The 21,428-nt window shown below is 47.4% G+C and overlaps 1 protein-coding gene across 2 annotated transcripts in view; it reads right to left on the bottom strand.

Moving 5' to 3' along the window:
* The window catches only part of ABCC8 (ATP binding cassette subfamily C member 8), a 76,053-nt gene that overhangs the window by 54,082 nt on the left and 543 nt on the right, over positions 1-21,428 (bottom strand). For both annotated transcript variants that reach the window (XM_081281271.1, XM_081281270.1), the window contains exons 2-7: positions 20,276-20,417; positions 16,712-16,833; positions 11,661-11,827; positions 9,750-9,992; positions 8,682-8,870; positions 552-716 (exon numbers count right to left, since the gene is read on the bottom strand). In XM_081281271.1, coding sequence (XP_081137397.1) covers positions 552-716; positions 8,682-8,870; positions 9,750-9,992; positions 11,661-11,827; positions 16,712-16,833; positions 20,276-20,417 — 1,028 coding nt within the window. The remainder of the gene's footprint in view (positions 1-551; positions 717-8,681; positions 8,871-9,749; positions 9,993-11,660; positions 11,828-16,711; positions 16,834-20,275; positions 20,418-21,428) is intronic.

Below are 21,428 nucleotides of genomic sequence, written 5' to 3' on the forward strand. Positions count from 1 at the left end.
TCCCTGGCTTTAATGATCCTTCCCAGGAACTCTGAGAGGGAATCCACAGAAGGCAGGACCAAGAGTTTACACCTAAGTGACACATCAGACCGACAAGTCTCTCTCATTAGTGACCCCAGATTTAAGAGCTCAAATAGATCTTAGTGGAGGCTAGGTAGATCTTCCATGTCTAACACATATCTCTTTTTGCACCCAAAGAAGATTATTTGGTAGCAGAACTCTGGAACAGCACCCAGAGAATGATTCTGAGGTTGCGTCTGCACTCAGCAAGAATGCCATGATTGACTGATGGGTAATGTCTGCCACGTTCAAGGGTACAGAGGCCCAAGGGCTGAGCAGTGGACATCCCAGGTCTAGTCCAAGGCAGAACCAGAGCCAGAAGTACTTACTACATGGCCCAGGTCCCACTTTTCATTATCCCACACTGCTTTCCTAATCATTATTTCCAAACACTAATGAAAGGCAACAGATATAAATTCACAGCAGAGTTTTTCTTGAGCAAACAATGCAGTTCTTATTGTGAAGTGAAAAAAAAATCATCATCCAAGTACCTGTATTGCTCCCCTCAAGTTAATTCCAGTTTCAATGGCCACATAGTAGGATGCTTGTAGAAACGTCCTTTGCAGTAGGAGGGCAAGGAACAGAAGCACGGCTAAGACGTAGGCATTAGCAAGGAACTCTTGGGATGAGACAAAATAAACTCCAAGGAATTGTATCTGTTGGAAAAGAATGTTCAGAGGTAGTGCCATTGCCAGCAAAATGACAACATCAGTATGTATCCCTGCGCCCTCATGGTCGTGATTAGTAAAAGACCCCTTGCTTACAAAGCCTTGTGCAATTGTTTATGAGCGAAAAATCCGACTGGTAAGTCCAACTATACGTTCTTCTAACTACAGGGAGGGCAGCTTGTACCCTCCTCATCTTCCACTTGGGGGAAGGGAATGAGGTCTACTTCTAATCTCAGACCCATAAATATGACTCTCGGCATTGTGGCCCAGGAGAGATGACTCTGAATGGAACAAGAATAAATAGAGCAAATCACAGAGAAGCCAAATCCAGAACTGTTAGAGCAAATCCCATGATGTGTTCTCCGCTGCAGAAATGCAATCAGCATCTGCCTTGTCCCCTACTTACCAACAGCCTGTTGTGCGGTAACTTCTGGGCAGAAAAGACCAGTGGGAAACCTGGCACTGTGATGCTCCCGGGGGAAAGATGGGAACTCAGCACTTACAATAGACTAAAAAGATTTCAGATCTAAGCCCCCGCGGGCCCAGCTGTGGGTTCCCAGGACCCCTCCTTTCAAATGGAGGTTCTTTCTCTGCACTTCTAGCAAGATTTCAGATAATACCCAGTGAAGGAAAACATTTTGCCTTTGTTGCTAAAGACACCACAGAACAACAATGTGTCTGTTTCCAAATTCAGCATCACTAGCTCCCAGGAAAACTTTGATCTTGATAAGTTCATCCCTCTCCAGCAGATGCACATAAATATTTCCACAAAGACAGAACTGTCCCCTTCCTGAGACTCTGCCCTGAACTTTGCATGCTATTTGGAAGGGTGTGGGAGCTGCTGCAGGGTAAAAAAGAAAAGAATAAAGTGATGAGAAGGAGCACAAGGGCATGTCCCCAGCCAGGATCAAGCTGAGTGGGGCAGGGCTCTCAGTGGAGAAATTCCTGGATCCAGACATTCCTGGATCTTGGCTATAGAGCTTCCTGATGGCAGAAAGACCCCACTCTTGGTTTAAGAGGGGCACTCCAAACCAGCTCTCATTGCTCCCTGAAACTGTCTGGTTTTGCTTATAGATGTACCTCTTAGCTTGGAGGGATGGGGTCTCTCTCTATTGAGGGAACAGGAAAAAGACACAGGGAGACCACTGAGGGATATGTGCAAGACTCCAGACAAAGGCCCTACCATGGATGGACCCCTGGGATCTCTGTCCTATTTACTTATGAACCAGAGGGAAAGACAGAGGCAGGAGGTAGAAGGTAGAATGGCAAAGATGGGTTGGTGGCAGCAAGAGGGACCTTAAAATTAGGCCACAGGGGAGAGACTCGATTTTACAAAGGAAGAAGGGGCAGGCGACAGAGTCAGGTATAGAACTTCATTCTCACAATGCTTCATTAGAAAGGTACCATCACTACCATCACTGGCCCCATTTTGCACATGAGGAAATGGAGTCTCTCAGCATGGTTAAATGGCTGTGCCCAGGCCACATGCGGGTCAGGAGACAACATATGGATATGTATCGGTGTGATCTCAAGACATTAGCAGAGACCCACCACCTAAGCTTCATCCAGCCCATTTACCCTGAGTCAATCCCTGACAGGTGCCTGGCTCAGGACACCCAGGCCTATTTAACATGCCCTGGGAATTTTCTGTTCCACCAAGCCTTTACAGAGACCCAGCTCTGGACAGTAGAATCCATTATTTTAAAACAACAAAACACTTCGTGGGCATCATCCCAAGGGAAATAATTTAACATAAGGAAATAGTTGTTTGTCTCTAAATTAGGGTAAGAGGAGATGCAAGCCCCACACAAATGTCTAGCCTTTGGGAATGGTTGGGGACATTATGATACTCACGGAAACACAGTGCACCCAAGACTACCCATCAGCAGGAGAGCTCTTGAACAGCATGGAACACCATATGTGCTGTGTCACAGCAACGAAGAGACTCACAGGCTGAAGAGTGAGGGCAGGAGAGGTCAGCTGAGCACACGTGATGGCTAGATTGAGAGTGGTCCTCAATATTTGTACACTTTTAAAAAGCAACAAATTCTCTATGGCGGCTCTAAAGGCAAAATCTTGGTTCTTCTCTCCCCTAAAACACACCTTAGGCCTCTCCCACACACACACAAAAAAAACCAACAGCAACAAATTTCTATGGGTCAAGAATTTTGTGACCCATTTAGAAGGAAAAAAAATGAAAATCCTGCTGCAGGTGTAAATCATTAGGTCATGATCATACAGAGGTATGACTGGAATTGTCCCCGTCTGTATGCTCTGCAGCTTAAAGATGGTCACTTGGGTTCTTGCTTTCTATTTTTACAGGGGTCAAAAGGTGAGTTTTCCATCTGGGAAGCCCTGGGAAAAACCCTAAAACTATCTTTGATTGCCCACAGAATATCTGACATTGTCTTCATTGTCTCTTGAAGGAGACATTTTCAACACTGAGTTCTCACTCGAGCTGGAATGGCAATTATTAAGAACATGAGGAGTAATAACTGCTGGTGAGGATGTGGGGAAGAAGGTCCATGCTTACATTGTCGGTGGGACTGCAGTGCGGAGACTCCTCAAAACACTAGGAATGGAACCACCATATGACCCAGCTATCCCACACCTCGGTTTTATCCTGAAGAATTAAAATCAGCTTACAATAGTAATTAAGCCACTTCAATGTTTAGAGCAGCTCACTTCACAATAGCCAAACTATGGAATCAATCTAGATGCCTGTCAGTAGATGAAAGGATCAAGAGAATGTGGTATACATACACAATGGAGTGTTTCTCAGCCATAAGAAAAATGAAATAAGAGCATTTGCTGGTAAATGGATGGAAATGGAGAACATCATGCTAAGTGAAATAAGAAAGACTCAGAAAATTAGGGTTGAATGTTTTCTCTCAGATGCGGAAGCCAGAAAAAAATAAGGGAAAGAGGGCAGTAGAGGAAGGGATTGGATACCATAAAGATACAGGGAAGATTAATGGGGTAGAAGGAGAATGAGAGGGAGGGAGGAAGGAAAGGAAAAGGGGAAGAAAATGGAATAAATTTAATAAAATATGTTATATTCATATATAAAAGTACCAAAGGGAATTTCACCTTTATGTATATGTAGAAGAAAGGAAGTTTAGAAGAGAAGGGAAGGGAGAATATGGGGAGGGAGGAGGGGAAGAAAGTGGGGCATGGGGATGGAAATCAAATTCTTTGCACATGTGATTTTGTCAAAATGATCCCAAATACTACGTATAATTATAATGCTCTAATAAATATTTTTTAATTCAAAAAAGAGACAGTTTCAAAGGGATGGAACCTGGAATAGCTAGGTTTTGGTTAAGTAGGAAACAGGCTGGCCAAGAGGTTGGGGTGCTGCCCAGGGGAAGTCTAGTGGGAAGAGGGCCCTAGGACAATGGGTGTGAGGACACTGGCCAGCACCCTGAAGGTCCCACAGCTGGAGAGAAAAGACCAAGGACCACAGCTTGACATTCGTGGCAGATAAAAGCTCTGGAAGCTCGTATGTCCTAGTTTTGCATTTTCACATGCTCTCAGGGAAGAAGCTATGTTTGTTTCCAGGGCTTTTCCCTGGAAAATAAATACTTTTTAAAATTAACCAATGCTTCTGATCTTTATGCCCCATGGACTTTCTACAGAAGTTGTTGCACACGTCCCCATTTGGCAGTTGAGACCTACAGAATGTAAGTGACTGCTGAAGAGCATAATGAGGATTAGTTGCAGAGGTGGAACCAGAATTCAGGACTCCTGCCTCTATGGTTCTGACCCTGTTGTCCTCTTGGACAGAGGTATGATTGGAATTGTCCCCCTTCTGTGTGTTCTGGAGCTTAAAGATGGTCACTCGGGTTCTTGCTTTCTATTTTGGCAGAGGTCAAAAGGTGAGTTTTCATCTGGGAAGCCCTGGGGAAAAAACCCAAAACTATCTTTGATTGCCTACAGAATATCTGACATTGTCGTCAAGAGCCTGGACCTGGAGGTCATCCATATCTTAGTTTGAATCCCAGCTCATCATACATTAGCCATTGTGTCCTTAGGTAAATTCTTGACCTCTCTGAGTCTGTATCCTCACCTATAAAATAAGCCCATCAAGGGTATACTTCAGGGGCTGGGGTAGTGGCTCAGTGGTAGAGCATTCACCTAGCACATTTGGGGCCCTGGGTTTGATCCTCAGCACCACATAAAACAATAAATAAAATAAACGTTAAAAAAGGGTATACTTCAGAGAGTTTACTGCGAGGATTTATTATTCATTGCAGAATTGATTTTCCCAGTGTCTCCTGAAGGTCAAGCAGGAAGCTGGGTGCTAGGCACATAGAGATCATTCAATGCAGTTCCTGTCTGAACTCTTGGGAGATTCAGGGTCAAGCTGGAAAGAGACAAGGGGTGCTTTGATGTGGGAGCACAGGGTATGATAGAAGCACGGAGGGGGAAATTCTAATTCAATCAGAAGGCTTCCTAGAGGAGATGGCATTGAACGGAGTCTTGGTGGCTGAGGAGGAGCCAATGGAGTGAAGGTGGGCACTCCAAACCAGAGCAGCAAAGAGGCCAGTTTACACAGACACCCCAAAGTCACAGCAACACCAATGCATTTAAGTCCTTTAAGATACCCATAGTGGGGGCTGGAGCGGTGGCTCAGTGGCAGAGCGCCTGCCTATCATGTGCGAGGCACTGGGTTCGATTCTCAGCCCCACATATAAATAAATAAAATAAAAGTCCATTGACAACTAAAAATTATTAAAAAAAAGATATCCATAGTGATAGCCCAAAGTATAGCTCCCCAAACAGGGATGAAAACACATGCTACACACACACACACACACACACACACACACACATAGAGAGAGAAGGGGCGGGGGGGGGGGAAGGTACTCTGAGGGACAAAGGAGAACACACATAAAACTATAAAGAGAGCTCATTCGGGAACACACTCATACAATTCACAAGCCTACACATTTGCCCAGTGAGGTTTTTAGGCTGTTGAGGTTTGGCCCTTAGGTCAACCCAGACTGTTCTTTCTTTTTCTGGCTCAGCTGACCGCCCCGAGCAGGGCTGGCAGGTTTCAGACACCAGAAATTCTCCGTAAATCCAATTCTCTCACCCTCCAGCCAGATCAGTGGCATCTGCGGCAAGGTGACAGATTGGGAGTGGGGGGTTGGGCAGGAGAGGGGGATGGAGAGAACTAGATCGTGGGCGGAGTCCAGCCTGGATCCCAGCTTTCCCTAGGGAGTGATGGGGAAGGTGCATCAGCGACCTGTCAGGTCATAACAGTAACTAAAGAAGTCAGAGAGGTCCATCTGTGTGGATGCCAAGTGCCAAGTGTGTCTTGGAAGTGGGGAGAGGACAGAGCAGCCCCTGATAAGGAATAAACAATGGGTGTCCAGTTGTGCAGTAGGATGGATTCAGGCGGGGCTTCCTCACCCAGTCACTGTTCACCACCCAGCAGAAGGGGGCTTCCTTCTTCATAGGTTCATAGGACCAGAAAAGCACCTGACTCTGCATTAGACCTGCTGGGAAGCAGGGAGATGAACCAAATAAGCGCAGTAAATGACCCCTTTCCCCCATTTTCTGGACTCAGAAGCCCGAATGAGAATCAAGCCATATCCCAGGCAACCACATCATTGAGCGCTCTTTTCTGCAGATGCTGGAGAGTGTATTTACTTTCAACTCTCGTTTCTATGTCGGAAATTTGCTGATTGTATTTGAGCTGCAGGGAACAAATATTAAATCTGATAAAGCCTGCTGCCATTGAGGCAGAGCCATCTGTCCGAGGGATTTATGTGTGATAAGGAACTGGGACAAGAACATTCCAATGAGAGAGCAATAAATCCTAGGGTTTGTGTATAAATAAAGAGAAAAAGAGATGGCAAAGGTAATGCTCAGATGAACTAAAAGTTTAAGTGCTGTTCTCACCATCTCTGGAACATCCTGCTATGCACTCCTACCTTTGAAGAATTCTCCAAGGGTTTTAGGAAACACAGGAAGAAGAGGAAGATGTGAATAAGTTGATAAGGGCTCTGGCCCCTGTCATTTCCCCCTAATATTAACAACTGGCTTCATGTAGCTATAAGATTGTCAATGGAGAGTATTCTGGGGTTGCTTATGTTAGACTAAAGCTGACACTTCCGTGGATAAGAAAAGTGACCACTCCCCACTTATTTTTTGGGCCAAGTAAAGACCAAAGGCTCCAAAGGCCAGAAAAGACCTCAAAATCCATCAAAGTTTAAGTAAGCAAAATGAATTCTCACACTATTAATTGAATAAGAAATTTCCCCATATGTCCAACTCCTGTCAAGGTCCCATTCAAACACCTCTCCTCTGTGAAGCTGTCCGTGACCACTGGCTAAACTAGTCACTCCCTCTTTCCACAGTTTCATGTGTAATCCTCCTTATAGTTATATGGAACATACAGCATAAACATATTTTATAAAGATTTCTCTCTCCCTCACAATCCTTGAAGCCAAAGTTTATGGTTGGATGATAACAGTTAATTTAGTAACTTGATCGAAAGTATCCAGACTATGCATTCAAATCCTAACTCTGTTACTAACTAGCTGAAAGACTCGGAGAAAGCTACTTAACATCTCTGAACCCCAAGTTTCTGATCTGTAAAATGGGGATAAGAATACATATCTCATGAATATGAATATAGAAATTATACCCCAATACATCTGTTTTAAAAAAAGAAACCCAAAAGAACCAAAGGGTTCTTTTAGAGATTCAATGAGATAACATATGGGTGACCCCTGTGCACAATGAGGTATGTACCAAGCAGACACTAAGTGGGTGTTACTGTGTTAACAGTCCTCGTCCTAACCAGTGCTTCCATATTCTCACAGCCCCAGCTAGGTCTGGTACACAATAGCTTTCAATAAATATTTGCTGAATAAATCAGACAAACAGATTTGGTACATCTCATATTTCTGACCAAGAATGCTCAGCTGACTAATTATATCTCCAGAAAAATTAACATATACCTCCCGAGGATTAACTGCAATCTGCAAGTTTAGCAGTGGTGAGATGAATTAACATTATACAAGGAGTGTCTTAAATTATTAAGAGTCCTACTTATTAATTCTCTGCATCACTTTTGGACTGTCTGGGTTAAAATGTTATAATGACTTCTTCATGGAGAAAAGAAAACCCTGAGTCTTATAAGGGTTGAGAAGTTTTCCATTTTGTGGTCATCTGACCTTAAGTAGCTGGAAAGAATCAAGTACCCCTCCACTCCCAAAGTGGCTGCTATTGGCCCTCAAGCAGGGAAAATAAACCCCAGAAAAAATTCCCCTCTCTTTTGTCCAAAACATTTCAGTTTGTAGCATCTTTGAAGATGGAAAGACCATTGGACATCATCTAGTCTAGTGGGTTTAAAGTATGTTTAAGCAATGGAACCTTTTGTTAAAGAGAAGCTTTAATGGAAAAGTCCAACATTTTAATAGAACTAGGGGAACTCTGAATGAAATTTGCAGTTGAGGAGAAAAAACCCCCACCCATGGAGGCTTCCTTCATCCCTTCCCTCTGATAGCAGTCTCCAAGATGCTCCTGCAGAACTTAAGAGCTAGGGGAAGCAGAATGGAAGAAGATGGAGTCCTGCAAACTTTTTCTGAGACAATTAGGAGGACCAGGACATAACACACATAACAAACCATAGGAGCTCTAGGTATAGGGCAAATACATGAACTTCCTGCAACTTTCTGATTGACTTCGCAAGAGGAGCAGTTAATGGCAATGATGGTGGGGTAAGCAAAGCCAAGTGTCATGCAATTCTTGAAGCACAAGTTCACCTCTTGGCATTTTGGTTGTCCAGATACAGAGCATCCTCTGCAGGGGGATGTTGCTGAGGGCTTTGTGCACATGTACAATGGCCTCTTGCAATCTCATGCACAGCTGTGTAGACAGCTGTGAGATAAACAAGCCTTCTAAAGGGTGCCCTGCCCTAACCCAGGGGCAGCCTACCTTGGGCTGGAAGTCGTGGTTCTCCTTCCCAAGGTGGTCCACAATCCCAAAGATGCACAATGGCCCGGCAAAGCCCAGCAAGTCAGCCAAGATACGGAAAGTGCTGCTCAGGACCAGGCGCCTCCCGAAGGCATGGCAGAGTGCCCGCCAGATGGCCCGGGCACCCTGGGTGCTCTGTGCGTCCTTCCGCTGCCCAGAGAGATTCATAGCCAGGTCAGAGTGACTGAGGACTCATTCATGACAGAGCCCAGCCTCCCAGAATTCCCCTGGATCCTGATGCCTGGGAAAATCCAATGGTTACATCCTCTGCAAACAGGTAAGCTCCAGGAAGAAATCATGGAATCACTAAGTGCATGGGTGGGGTGTGTCCTATCAACACCGACAGGGTCTTAATAGGGAAACTGAAGTCAGAGGATTGATCAAGATCACACAGCTGGTAGGGAACTCTCTGATGAGGACATGGCATGTGCCACATTCATTCATCACCATCCACCACCATGTCTGTCTTGGTGTTCCCATGGTGCCAGGGTGGAGGCAATAAAGGATCACTGGACTGGGAGTCAGGAGACTAGTTCTGCCACCTACCAGCTGTGGGTCAGCTCTGAGCAGGTCATGGCCTTTGTCAAGGCTTCAGCTTCCTCCTCACTGATATGGGGAGATCTCTGCCTGGCCAAACTCATAGTCATTGTAGGGATCAGGCCAATGCCCCACATCCCTACTGGGTGAAAATCCCCTCCCTTATAATCAATGAACTCCAGAGGGAAGAGCATGGGGCACAGGGGAGTCCAATGGGATCACCAGGCCTCAGTTTCCCCATCCACAATGAGGATTTTGAACCAGATGACCTAACTAAACTGTAAGGGCCATTCCAATTGTGACCATCCTATGAATTTTTAGTACTGGACTTGTCCCTGGTTTACCGTGACTCAGGACAATCCTCTTTCTTTCACTGGACCTCAGTTTCCCCAGCTGTCCTACCAGGGATTTGACCTGATGCTTTCTGAGGTCCCTGCCTGTCACTCTAAACTGGTGTGCAGGGAATGGATGGTGTGGTCACACCCCACTGACCGCCTGGGCATCAAAGGCCTCGCAGAGCCGTTGGTAGTTGGTGAGGGCCCTCATGGCGATGGGCAGTTTCCCGATGGCTCGCAGGTCAATGGGCTTCTTGTGGGCTGTCTTGATGAAGGCATTCATCCACCAGTAGGTGCCCTTGGACAGCAGGTTCACGAACGGCTGTAGGAAGCGCACCCCCAGATCCTGCAGGTCCTCAGGGGGTTTTACCTCCCTTGGTGTCTTAAAGAAGATGTATCTCTGTGGAGCACAAGGCCATGGGGAATGGATAAGTGCAGCTCCTCACCACCCCAACTTTGCCCATCAAGGATCAGGGCTGTGACATCCCACATTTGACTTCTAATGGATGTGGCCATCTCTGGCCTGTGATTATTTCCAGGAGAAGGATCCCTCAACACCTCTGGACCACTGATGCCAGGGCCTTCTCACTTTGTAGCTATTCACTGAGGTCCATTCTGAATCCCATTGGCTGGGCTGGCCTGGGTCTAGGCTGGGTTGGGGGAAAAACAGGGGTCTCCCATATACTGTCGATGAGATAACATGGTGCCCACAGATCTGAGGGCACCATGGTGTTTCATGTGGAGTTCACAGCACTTGAAGTTATGCAGAGCAGGTTCCAGTCCTTCCTCCTCCACATACTAGCAAGGTATTTTTGGACAGGCCTCATGGACAGTGTTTCTCCGCCTCTACGGGGGTGGAACTTGCTTCCAGGATTGCTGTGAAGGTCAGCCCGAGGGTGGGAATGTAAGGGGCTTTGTTTCCCCTGGATCCCCAACCAAGAGCAAAGGAACCAGAGAAATGAAAATTAAAGTAGCACTTTAGACTCATGGGAAGGCCCAGATGAGAAAGGGCCACCACCCTTTCTGGAGGGTGGGAAAAGGTATTCTCATTCATTGCAGTTGGACTGCAGACTTTCTGGATGGGCAATATGCAATATTGATTAAAATTTAAAATACACAGACCCTTTGACCCAGCAATTTAACTCCTTGGACTCTTTCCCATAGAAATAAAAGCAACAATACATAAAGATACAAGTATTTCAATACACCATTGTCTGTGAAGGCAAGAACTTGGCAACAAAGTGAAAGTCTATCAGTAGGGGTGAAAACTGAATAAATTACAGCTCATCTACCTGATGGTCTGTTATGCTGCCATTAAGAAAATGGCACTGACTGTATCGGTGTGTTAGAAGGCATCTTAAGTGATATTTGTTGGGTGAGAAAAGCATGATGCAGAAAACAATTGTATAATATGATGCGATTTTTATAAAATAAAGGGGAAAAGTGTATGTATTTTATACATGTGGAGCAAAACAATCCTGAATAGATATTTATTTAGATTGATGAGGGGTTTTATGTTAATAAAAACACAATATGGAAAGAAACAGGATTGTTCATCTGAGCTATGCAGGAAGGTGGGGACAGGGGCAGAGGGAGGAGAAAGTCGGAGTCTGGGGTGGAGAAGAGAGAAGGAAGCGGGTGGGAAGACACAGGGGAGCCAAACACAAGACATGTGTGCAGTCATGGCTACCCATTCATACATATGTATGAGTCTATGAATACATTTAAGCACTAACACCCCTGAGATAAAGAAATGGGGAGAAGTCAGTGCAGGAAGTGTTTTTTTTTTTCCTCTCTGTGGGAGTCAACCCATTCTTCAACCTCAACTAACCATGTCCTCACCCCCACCCCTTGAGGGGCCTGGAGTAGAAGGACTGGGCCAGTGGAAAGGCTCTCCTGACCTCTCCCCACAACCTTCTCTTCCTTTCTGGGGCAGCTGAAGCAAGCTGGCTACTTCTTGGTCTTGGCCAAGCTGCAGGGTAGGGGCTAAACCTAAGGGTCCCACAGTGGTCAGACCCCCCACCCCTTTCCCACCCTGACCCAAGTTGTCCTCCGGTGGCTTGCTTACCCTCACCCTGATGACATTGAGCTCCACGAGAAGTAACATCCCGTACAGGATCACCAGCAGCCCGGTGAGGCAGAAGCGCAGCTGCGAGAAGCCAATGGCGTGGTCGTAGAACTTGACAAATTTGATGGTCTTGGTGATGAAGGCCAAGGTCCAGTAGATGAGCAGGGCTAACAAGGAGAGACAGGACAACATGGAGGTTGTATGTGCAAGTTCACATGTATGAGCACTTATATGTGCAACTATGTGGGAGAGGAGCAAGAATGACATGTTGGGGAGGCAGAGGTGTGCGTGCACACATTCTTGATGAGGGAACGTGCAGGTGTGACTATATCAGAGTGTGTCCCTTTGACGTGAAGTACGTTTATGACAGGCAATGTTCAAAAGCATGAATGATGTCATAAGTCAAACTGGTCAGACGAATCTCCCTTAAATAATAATGAGAATAGGAAGATTATACGTTGAATTTAACTACGTTATAGGCACCGTGCCAAGTGAGCACTTTAAACACATGATCTCATTTATTTCTCACAATAACCTTGTAAGGAAAGCATTGATGTCACTCCCAATTTATCAAAGGAATTGAGGCTCAGAAAACTTAGGTAACTGATCCAAGGTCACAAAGCCATTAAGAGGCAGAGCTAGTCTAATACCAGAGGTCATGCACCTATGCTCCCTGCTGTAACGACTTCCCAGTGAAATTTCCAAGCTGGAGAGATCTTACAGGTCATTCAATGCAGCCTGTTTGCTTTAAAGATGAGGAATCTAAGGCCTAGAGAGAGGAGGTGACTGGTGCAATATTGCTGCCTGTTCCTGGCAGAGAGAGGGTGAGGGCTCAGGTCCCTCATGATGCTCCTTGCCAGCCTGGGAAGTAGGGGACACAGAAAAAATGAGTCACAGTTCTGTAAGGCAATGCAGCAGAGTGGTTAGAGGTCTGTGGCCAGATGTGCATGGGTTCAGATCCTGTAGCATAATTGCTGTGTGGCTTTGAAGTAGGCACACAACCCCTCTAGGCCTCAGTTTCCTCATAAATGGCGATAATAACAGCACTACTTTGAAAGCTGTTGGAGCAACATGAGGAAAGTGTTTAGCACATTGAGCACAGGGGCACAAAATGCTCTTTTGGACATCAACTGTTGATATTTTTATTATCTTTAGATTTCGTATTTTGGGCAAAGTGAACATTAGAAACTATCAGTGGATTCTATCATAAATTATCATCCCTCCCCCTAATCCACTATCAGCTTGGGGGAAACACCAGCAACAGCTAGTTATGTCATCTTTAGAGGTGCTTTGGCATTGGCAGCCCCTGCCCTCCCTGTTCCTATGGCCACATGAAATAAGGTCAGCCCCAGACTCCTAGAGCTTCTCTCGAGGCGCCCTTCAGTGAGTGAAGGAGACCTGCTGCCTGCTCACCATCCCAGGGATGCCAGGACTGCTCCTGGGGACAAAAGCAGAGATCTGTCCAGTCTTACCCTGGACTGAGAAGCAGGTCAAAATATTGGGCCCCACTGCATCACCAGGGTTTGCATGCCCAGAAGGGCTGACGCTGTCTAGGTCCTTGGGTGAGGCACAAGGATAGTGGGGCAGAACCTCTCAGGGCTTCAATGATGTCCCTCAAAGCTTGGTCTGGGCTCCAAGTCACAAGGAATCCACGGCAGGAGGCCTTCCCCTGCCTCCATGACTCTACCCTCCCTACAGATTTTCTCTCAGGCATCAGGACCTCCTAGCCTTGATGAAGGCTGCCAAGTGGGGCTGAGACTTGAAAACGTGCCTCACGTGGTCTTGCCCTGACACTTAACAGATGTGGTCCGATTTGATCTTCTTAAAACACTGTGGCTTAGGTAGGGTTGTTGTTCCTGCCCAGATGAGGAAACTGAGGCTCAGAGAGCCTGAGGGTCTCATTCAAGATCACAGAGGGGGTCAGTGGTGGACCCAGGGCCAAGCCCAGAGTCATGTCCACAGTCCTGTCCTGCAGTGCCAAGCCACACATAGCAGCACTCAGCAAATGCTTAGTGCTTGACTGAGAGAAGAGGGAAATGTTCAGGAGAAAGAGGCGTTGAGAGGGGGTTGCCGCTGAACTCTAAGCTCTGGAATCCCCTGAACCCTCCTGCTCCCCACTTCCTCTCTCTCTGTTCGGCACCCCTCCCTACCAAGTTCAGTCAGTTTTACTCCCAAATACATTGAATCTCCCCACTGCTGTCCATCCCAGGCCACCATCTGTCTCCTCTGGACCACTTCAAGAGCCTCCTCTCTGGCTCCCCCACTTACCCTCCTCCAATCTGGCTTCCATAAAGCAATAAACATGGTCACCTTTAAAACACCTCAATGTGCCCACATTCACAGCAACATTATGTGTAATAGTCAAGAGGTGGAAGCAACCCAAATGCACAATGATGGATGGATATCACAATATGGAATCTCCATCCGCTGGAATATCACTCAGACTTTGGAAGGCAGAAAATTATCACACATGTGACAACACGGATGGACCTGGAGTATCTTATACTAAGGGAATTAAGCTGATCACAAAAGGGCAAACAGTGCATGATTCCACTGAGGTCAGTTCCTGGAGGAGTCAAATTCACAGAGACAGAAAGTTGAATGGTGGTTGCCCAAGGCTGAGGCGAGGAAGAATGGGGAGCTGTTGTTTAATGGGTCTAGAATTTTAGTTTGGGAAAGTGGAAAGATTTTCTGAGGATGGACAACGGTGATAGGAGTGAAACAGTGGATTTACATAATGTCACAGAACTGAATGCTTAACAGTGACTAAAATGGTAAATTTTATGTTATGCATATGGTAACTCACCTCCCTCCACTACTCTCAATGGACTCCCATTGCTCTTCCAACAAAGACCCATGCCAGTAGTGTATCCTTTGAGGCCCTGCCTGGTGTAGGCCTCACCTGCAGCTCCAAGCTTCAAAGCTCAGCTCACTTCTGCTCTCTACTCCACTAGGTTTTGTTTGTACTGCCCTCAGGCCTTTGCCCATGCTGTTGACGCTGCCTGAAGCACTGAAGAGTGCTCCTAGGTCCAGCTCTCAGCTCAAACATGTCTTTTCCCATAGACTTTTTCCTTGGCCTCATCTGGAGTCTCAGGACAATGATTCTTTCATGGAATAACATGAGCCACATCATGGTTTACTTTCCTATGGATTCCAGACCTATGACCAGACATCAGCTCCTTAGAGGATTGGTTATTTCCCTAATATCCACTGCCCTCATCCCTGTAGTTCCTAGGTGCATCCCCTTCACTTTTCTGCCTCTATGGAGCCTCTTTTCAAGTGGCCAAACTCCAAACAAGGAGACGAAGGGAGAAAGTCCTAGTTCCTTGGGAAGGGACTAATCCATCCATGAGTGGCAATTTGTGCTTTAAAGAGAGAGGATCACATGCTTGCTGGAGAATGAGAAAATGAAATCACCAGATGCTGAGGGCGTATTGCCAGGGGGCACCAGTCAGCCAGGCCCTGGTGGTTAATGCAGGGCTCTCTGTAGATGAGAACTGCTTCAGAAAACTGGAGCAGGGGGCTCTCTGAACCCTCTTACCCTACTTCTCCAAGTGCCCATCCACACTCTCATGGAGGTCTTGGGTAATCATGTGGATGATCCCGATGGAGCTCAGATCCCACCTCACACAGGAAGGGTGCCCTGTGACTAGCTCACGAAACACCTTTGCCTCCCAATGACACAGCAATGTCATTGGCTTAGCACAGAGTATTCTAGACTCCGATATTGATTAAATGCTGTGATTCCTAAAAATCACAGTCTGACTTAATGACACACCCTCCAACTTTCAGATATGTAGCCCTGGTCTTTGATACACAGGCTAAGCCTGCACAGAGGCAGATCTTTGGCTTTATAAGTTTGGCCCAAAGGATGTAGCCTGAGGATCAGAAACTGGAGGCTGTGTAGATGTCAAGTTGCAGCTTCGCCACCTGATGAGCTGGGTAAACTGGTGCAAATCACTTAACCTCTGAGCCTCAATTTTCTGTCTATAAAGGGGAAATAGTAGTGGGACCTACCTCATAGAACTGTAACGATTAAATGCTTAGGAAAGAGCCTGGCCTATGGTAAGTCCTCAGTGAGTACTGGTATTAATTTTAACCGCTCTGAGTTTTATGTCTGCCTGTGTAGCATAAGGATGCTACCAGCATCAACAGAGCTAGTCGTGGGAATGAAGACAGACAGGCAAGTAAGGGTAGCACCAAGCCTGGAACCACAGTGCACACTTGATAAGGTCCAGCAGTCACTGTGAAGTCAGAACTTGCAAGTGGGCACCGCTTCCTGAGTCTCTAAGTGCTGGCAAACCTCAGGCTCTGGTCCCGGGGTCTTTCTCTTCTCTCTCCAGATGATTTCATTCAGGCTCAAGCATTAGATGCCATAGACCCACTATGGCTGAATGTATCTCCTGCCCTGACCTCCCTCTGAATGCCAACTCTTTGATCCAGCAACCCACTCAACCCTGGAGCTGGCTGTCTCAGAGACATGATAAACTCAACACGCCCCAAACACAAAACTTGATTCTGGGCCAACCCCCAAGTCCTTCTTCTGTGCCATATCAGTTATTAGCACCACCATCATCAGGAGCTCAGGTCTCCCCTGGGAGTCTCCCTTACCCCTTTCCTGGCCCCTGACCTCACCTCCTTCACTCTTGCTCCTGCTTGTTGGGCTGTGCCCACGCTGGCCTCTTTACCAAGTTCATTCTTATCAGAAGGCCTTTGTGCTGGCTGTTCCCCTGCATGGAACACCCTTTCCCCAAATATCTGCACGCTCGCTCACTCTTGGCAGAGCTTCCTTGACCACCTTTTGTAGATAGTGATGCTGCGATCACTCTCTACCCTTACCCAGCTTGATTTTCTTCACAGTACTGCCACCACCTATTTGTTCATTACTGTCTTTGCCTGTCTCTGTCATCAGACTGTAAGCTCCGTGAAGGCAGAAATCTTTTCTTCTTCATTTCTGAATCTCCGGCACCCAGAACAGTGCCCGGCACACAAGAAGTCCTCAGTAAAAAATTATCTGAAGGAATAAATGAAGATGCCCCCTCCTCCCCTACCGATCAGCAGCTTGGGGAAGTTGGAGGTCTCGATGTTATGATAATAGACCACGGAAGTGACAGCGGCCATGAACGCCATCCCAGCTGGCATGTACAGGTGAAGATGGCGGGATTCCGTCACCCTGAGATAGGGGAAAGAGAGAAAGAGAAGGAGTGAGAGGATGTGGATATGGTGAATATTCCAGTAGAGAACCCAGGCCTTGGGCTTACTGCTCAGCACACAGTAGGGCCTCGATGATGACCACAGCTCCACTTCATATTCTGGCAGTTCTGCCCAGCCCATACCCCAAGCAGCCATTAGCTGAGGGACCCAGGAGTGCAGAAACAAAGCTGCGAGGGCTCCATGTTTAGGCTTTGGGATTCATGAGCCTCTCTCCCTGGGTTCTTGTTGTGGAGCTTTGGCAGTGGCCACTGTGAAGGCTGGAACCACTTCCTTAGAGTGAACACAGTTGGCTCCCTGTCCCTGAGGTCCTGTGGGCAGCACAGGGGCCTGTGCATCCCAGCTCACTTAGCAACAGCTCCATTGAACTTGAGTGGCACAGGTCAGCACTGGTGATGGGATGACACTGGCAAGTGTCAATATTTGTTCAGCATTTACTCTGTGCTAGGCATGGTTTGAGCACTCGATGGCCATTAACTCACGTAACCTTCGTAAAACCTCATGAAATGGGCACTGTTAGTCTCTCCATTTTATGGTTGAGGAAACTGAGGCATAGAGAGACAAAAGACATCCAGTCACTGCCAGCTCATGCCCTCCCCACTTTAATTCACAGAGGCCTCTGGGATGGGGGACTCAGACCTGGTGGTAACCCCATAGGGAGCCTGAGCCTTCTCCCAAACCTCAGTCTTCCCCAAGACTGGAGATGAGGGTCACCTTTAGCTGGTTTGATTGTACTCCTCTGTGGATGTCAAAACTGGCTTGGCTCAGCTTGGCACCAAAGGCCCACATGACATGGCTTTCAGCTGCTTTTCCAACATTGCTGGAGCCTCCTCTTTCTGTTCTCACTGTGTTGGGAACCTTCTTCATTCCCAGAGGGCTTACTTCAGCCAACTGCCTCTGGGTGCCCAAACTTGCACTGGTATTTCAATCCAGTGTGCCAAGGGCCCCTGCCCTGGAGAAGCTGGCATCAGGAGGAGGCCACCATGACCAGAGTTTCTGTTTGACTAGGAAGTCTAGTCTAACCAAACTAGAGTTTGAAGACCACTGCCTTAACCAGCCCCCACTCCCACTTGCCCCCTAAATTTCCAGGTAGGTCTGAAGACTCAGACTGGAGTGGATAGGGGATAACACAGGGCAGGGTCTTCAACTTCTGCTGTCTGTTCACTTTCTGTGCATTTCTCTCATGTTTGCTGCTCAGGAGTGTGGGCCCACAAAGACAGGTAATACCCATCTCAGGAGCTGACCTGTGCCCTGGGGAGGCAGTCATTTGCATTGGGCTGGTTTGAGGTACAGATGCAGCCACACACAAGAGGGGATTTTGATAACCTGCAGGAAGAAGTCTCCAGACTGATTCCTTAGAGTCTCTCATGTTCTAGTAATACACCATCTGCCCAGGGCTCTGTCACTCTGGACTTGTAGTCTGTCCATTCTCTAATTTCATCCTCTATACTTTTTGGAAGCAGAAAAGCCAGGGGTTGTGATACTTTCACTGGAAGAGAAAGAGAGGCTCAGAAAGGCTAGATGACTTGCCAAAGTCCCATAGCTGGTTCAGAGCAGTAGAACACCCAGGTTTTCATTCCTCATGGGCAGGGTGCTTTCTTGGTCACCATGGCTAATTAAAATCCCATGAGTACTTCTAGACTAAGGGCCCACAGGCATCCCTCCCCTCTGTAGCATTTATGCTGCTTTGGAAAGTGTGCTGGGGTGGAGGGGGGAGGAAGACTTGTCACCTGCTAGTTAGGTAGCAGTATGCAGTATGCCCTACGGTCTTCTTGCCTGTCTGGGGAATTTGATCATCAGGAGGAGCTCCTGCCCCAAAGGCAAGCAGGTATCATAGTGATCACGGCTGGTGCCTGGTCGCATGAATATTGGCCAGGGGGTTGGGATGGGGATGGTGAGGACGTGTGAGTGGGGGCTCCAGATCAGCTGCAGGAACCAGGCAGGGCTGGTAGAAGTCAAGTTTGGGCATAATCTGATTTCAGCTCAGAGAGACTGGACCTCAGATTCTCAAGCCAGATGTCCTTCCCCTGAACCATCCCCTCACCAGGCAGCCATTGTGTCTTGCAGACTCTTCCACTGTGCCTCAGTGAGATGACTGCTCCATTTCCTCTTCTGTTCCTCACTGCTGACATACTGTTTCCGGTTGCAGTTATCTCTCACCTAGACTATTGCAATCACCTCCCATGGCTGTTTCCACTTCTAGCTTCTGCCAATCTCCAACCTGCCTTGTACAGCCCTTGGGCTTCTACCTAAAAATGCTATACTGATAATATTCCTCTTCTGCTCCAAACTGCTGATCAAATCCAACCCAAACAGGCAGTGTGGGTTTTGAAGCCCTTCCAAGATGCCCAGCCCTGTTTCCAAGTCTCAGCCTCCACCGCTCCCTTGTATGTGCTCAGTGCCTAGCCTGCATCACTCCTCACACCTACCTGTTTTCCTTACTCAGCCCCACTCCCCTCTAGCCTCTAGCTCAAAGACCTTCTCTCCATGCCCACCTTTCCTCAAGGCCTTGACCTCTGCTACAGCACAGGTGGCTTTGTTCCTCCTCCCTTCCTCCCCAGCACTGATGCCCTCTCTCCCCTTTACTCCTCTGCCTGTGGGACCCTAGCCATCTCTCCAGGCTCAGCTCCAAAGCCCCTCAACCACAGAGCTCTTCCAACATTGCCTTCCCCACTCCTCTCAGAGTATGTACTTGTAACATGATTTTATTTATTTTTCAAAGGGCTTAAAAAATGTTTGTGGAGCCTTCATGTGTCTTGCACTGTGAATACAAAGATGAATAAGAACCAGATTCTAAGCCAGAGGCCTTTCTGACTCTGGAGATGGTTTTGCAGTTAGGTCCAAACTTCAACATACAGTATGACCTGTGCAGTAGCTAAGAGTGAAACATAGGATATGAGGCCCACAAGAAAAGTGGGTGCAGGGAAAAGGCTATTGGGAATGAGGTGAGAGGCAGGTGGGGCAGGACTCTGATAACCTGGATACCCAGGGGCTGCATCTTTTGAGCAACTGAGAACCAAGGAAAGGCCTTAAGAAAGAGCGAGTGACAGACACACTTAGTCTCCCCCCATGCCACCCTAAGAAGGTAGCAACCGCAGCTTGTGGAAGAGGTCTGGTATCTTTTACAGGAGTTGAGGCATTCTAATAGGCTCTAGCATTATTTTACTAAGTGTTGGCATACAGATCTCTGTTCCCTCTGTCCTCCAGGACTGAGGACAGGGCCTGGGTCTCATGTGTGTGTAATGCCTGGCAGAGAAATCTTTGTACACTTTATGCTAAGTAAAGAGTTGCTAGATTTAATAGCAAATGATACTGGTTCATGGAAGGCAGGTTTGGTGGGGTCTCCTGGGCCTTTCCAGAGCATCCTGGAGCAGATCCACTACCCTGAGTCCACAGTCACTCACCCATCAGACAGGATGCCCTCTGCAATCTCACACACCAGTACAAAAAGCAGCATGAAGGTCAGAATCCAGCGCAGATTGTGCCCTGGGAAATGGAGCCATGTGCTGTGGTGGATGTGCACCTTGGAGCTCTGACTGCCCCATCCTGTAGGGAGAGACAGTAACAGGTAAGAAGTCTGGCCCACCTGAAGGAGGGTGCATGAGCCCCACCAGGGTTCTTGGGCACTTGGTTCACAGCAGGGTGAGGTACATATTAGTTCACCTGTTCATGAGGAGCCCCAAGGCTGGTACACACGAACTAAATGTATAAGCACAAAGCCTGGATCACAGCAGGCTGATCCTGTACAGGTACCCATTTTGTATGTTGGCCTCTTGTATGACAGGTCATCAGGTCAAGAATAGAAGTATAAATGCTATTTCTTTTTTAAAAATTTTTGATACAGATGTTAGCAAGTATTGTGTTTCTTTCCTATCTTTGTTATCTTGGTCAATAACTAGCAACTTACTTCTACAGCAATTTCTGTTTAAATTTAATTTTGTGACCTTCTTTCCTTTCTTCCTCAACTCTGTATATGAATTTTAAGATTTACTATTTTTCTTAAAATGAATGAACACGTTCTGGGGAAGGAGGGGACACTCTGTGTTGACAAAGCTGACTGGCTGAGGCGATTCAAGGTCTTGGAGAGATAAAGAAGACGGGAGTGAAGACGCACTCAAGGGTTGCCCCAATTGTGGCGCCCAACTTCGAAGAGGGATTCTAAGCAATCACACTGGGGGCCACCGGGGTCGCTGCGAGTCTCCAGTCAGAGCTGCTTGGCACTGAGCTGGAGAAGTTGCACTCTGGAGACACGCGCCCTGGATGGGGATCTGAGTCCCTAGCTCCCGCCTCTCCTAACCCAGGGCACGGTCAGCCCCGGGACTGTCAGAGGCTACCGACCACAGTCTGGCCCAGCCTTGGTGAAGCGCGGGGCTCGCTGGGCCTCCATTCCGGTCTTGGAAGCACAGCCTGTCCTCCTCCCAGGGCCCAGCTGTGGCTGACAGGGAGCATGCCTTGGGGGAGGGGTGACCCGGCTCCCTACTCAGCACCACTGAGTGTGCAGCCGAACCCCTCCCAACCTTCCTTCCCTTACGAAGACCTCTGCTTTGCCCTTTCTTC

This window comes from Spermophilus citellus (genome assembly GCF_964194105.1).
Source record: "Spermophilus citellus genome assembly, chromosome: 2".
NCBI classification, from domain to species: Eukaryota; Metazoa; Chordata; class Mammalia; order Rodentia; family Sciuridae; genus Spermophilus; species Spermophilus citellus.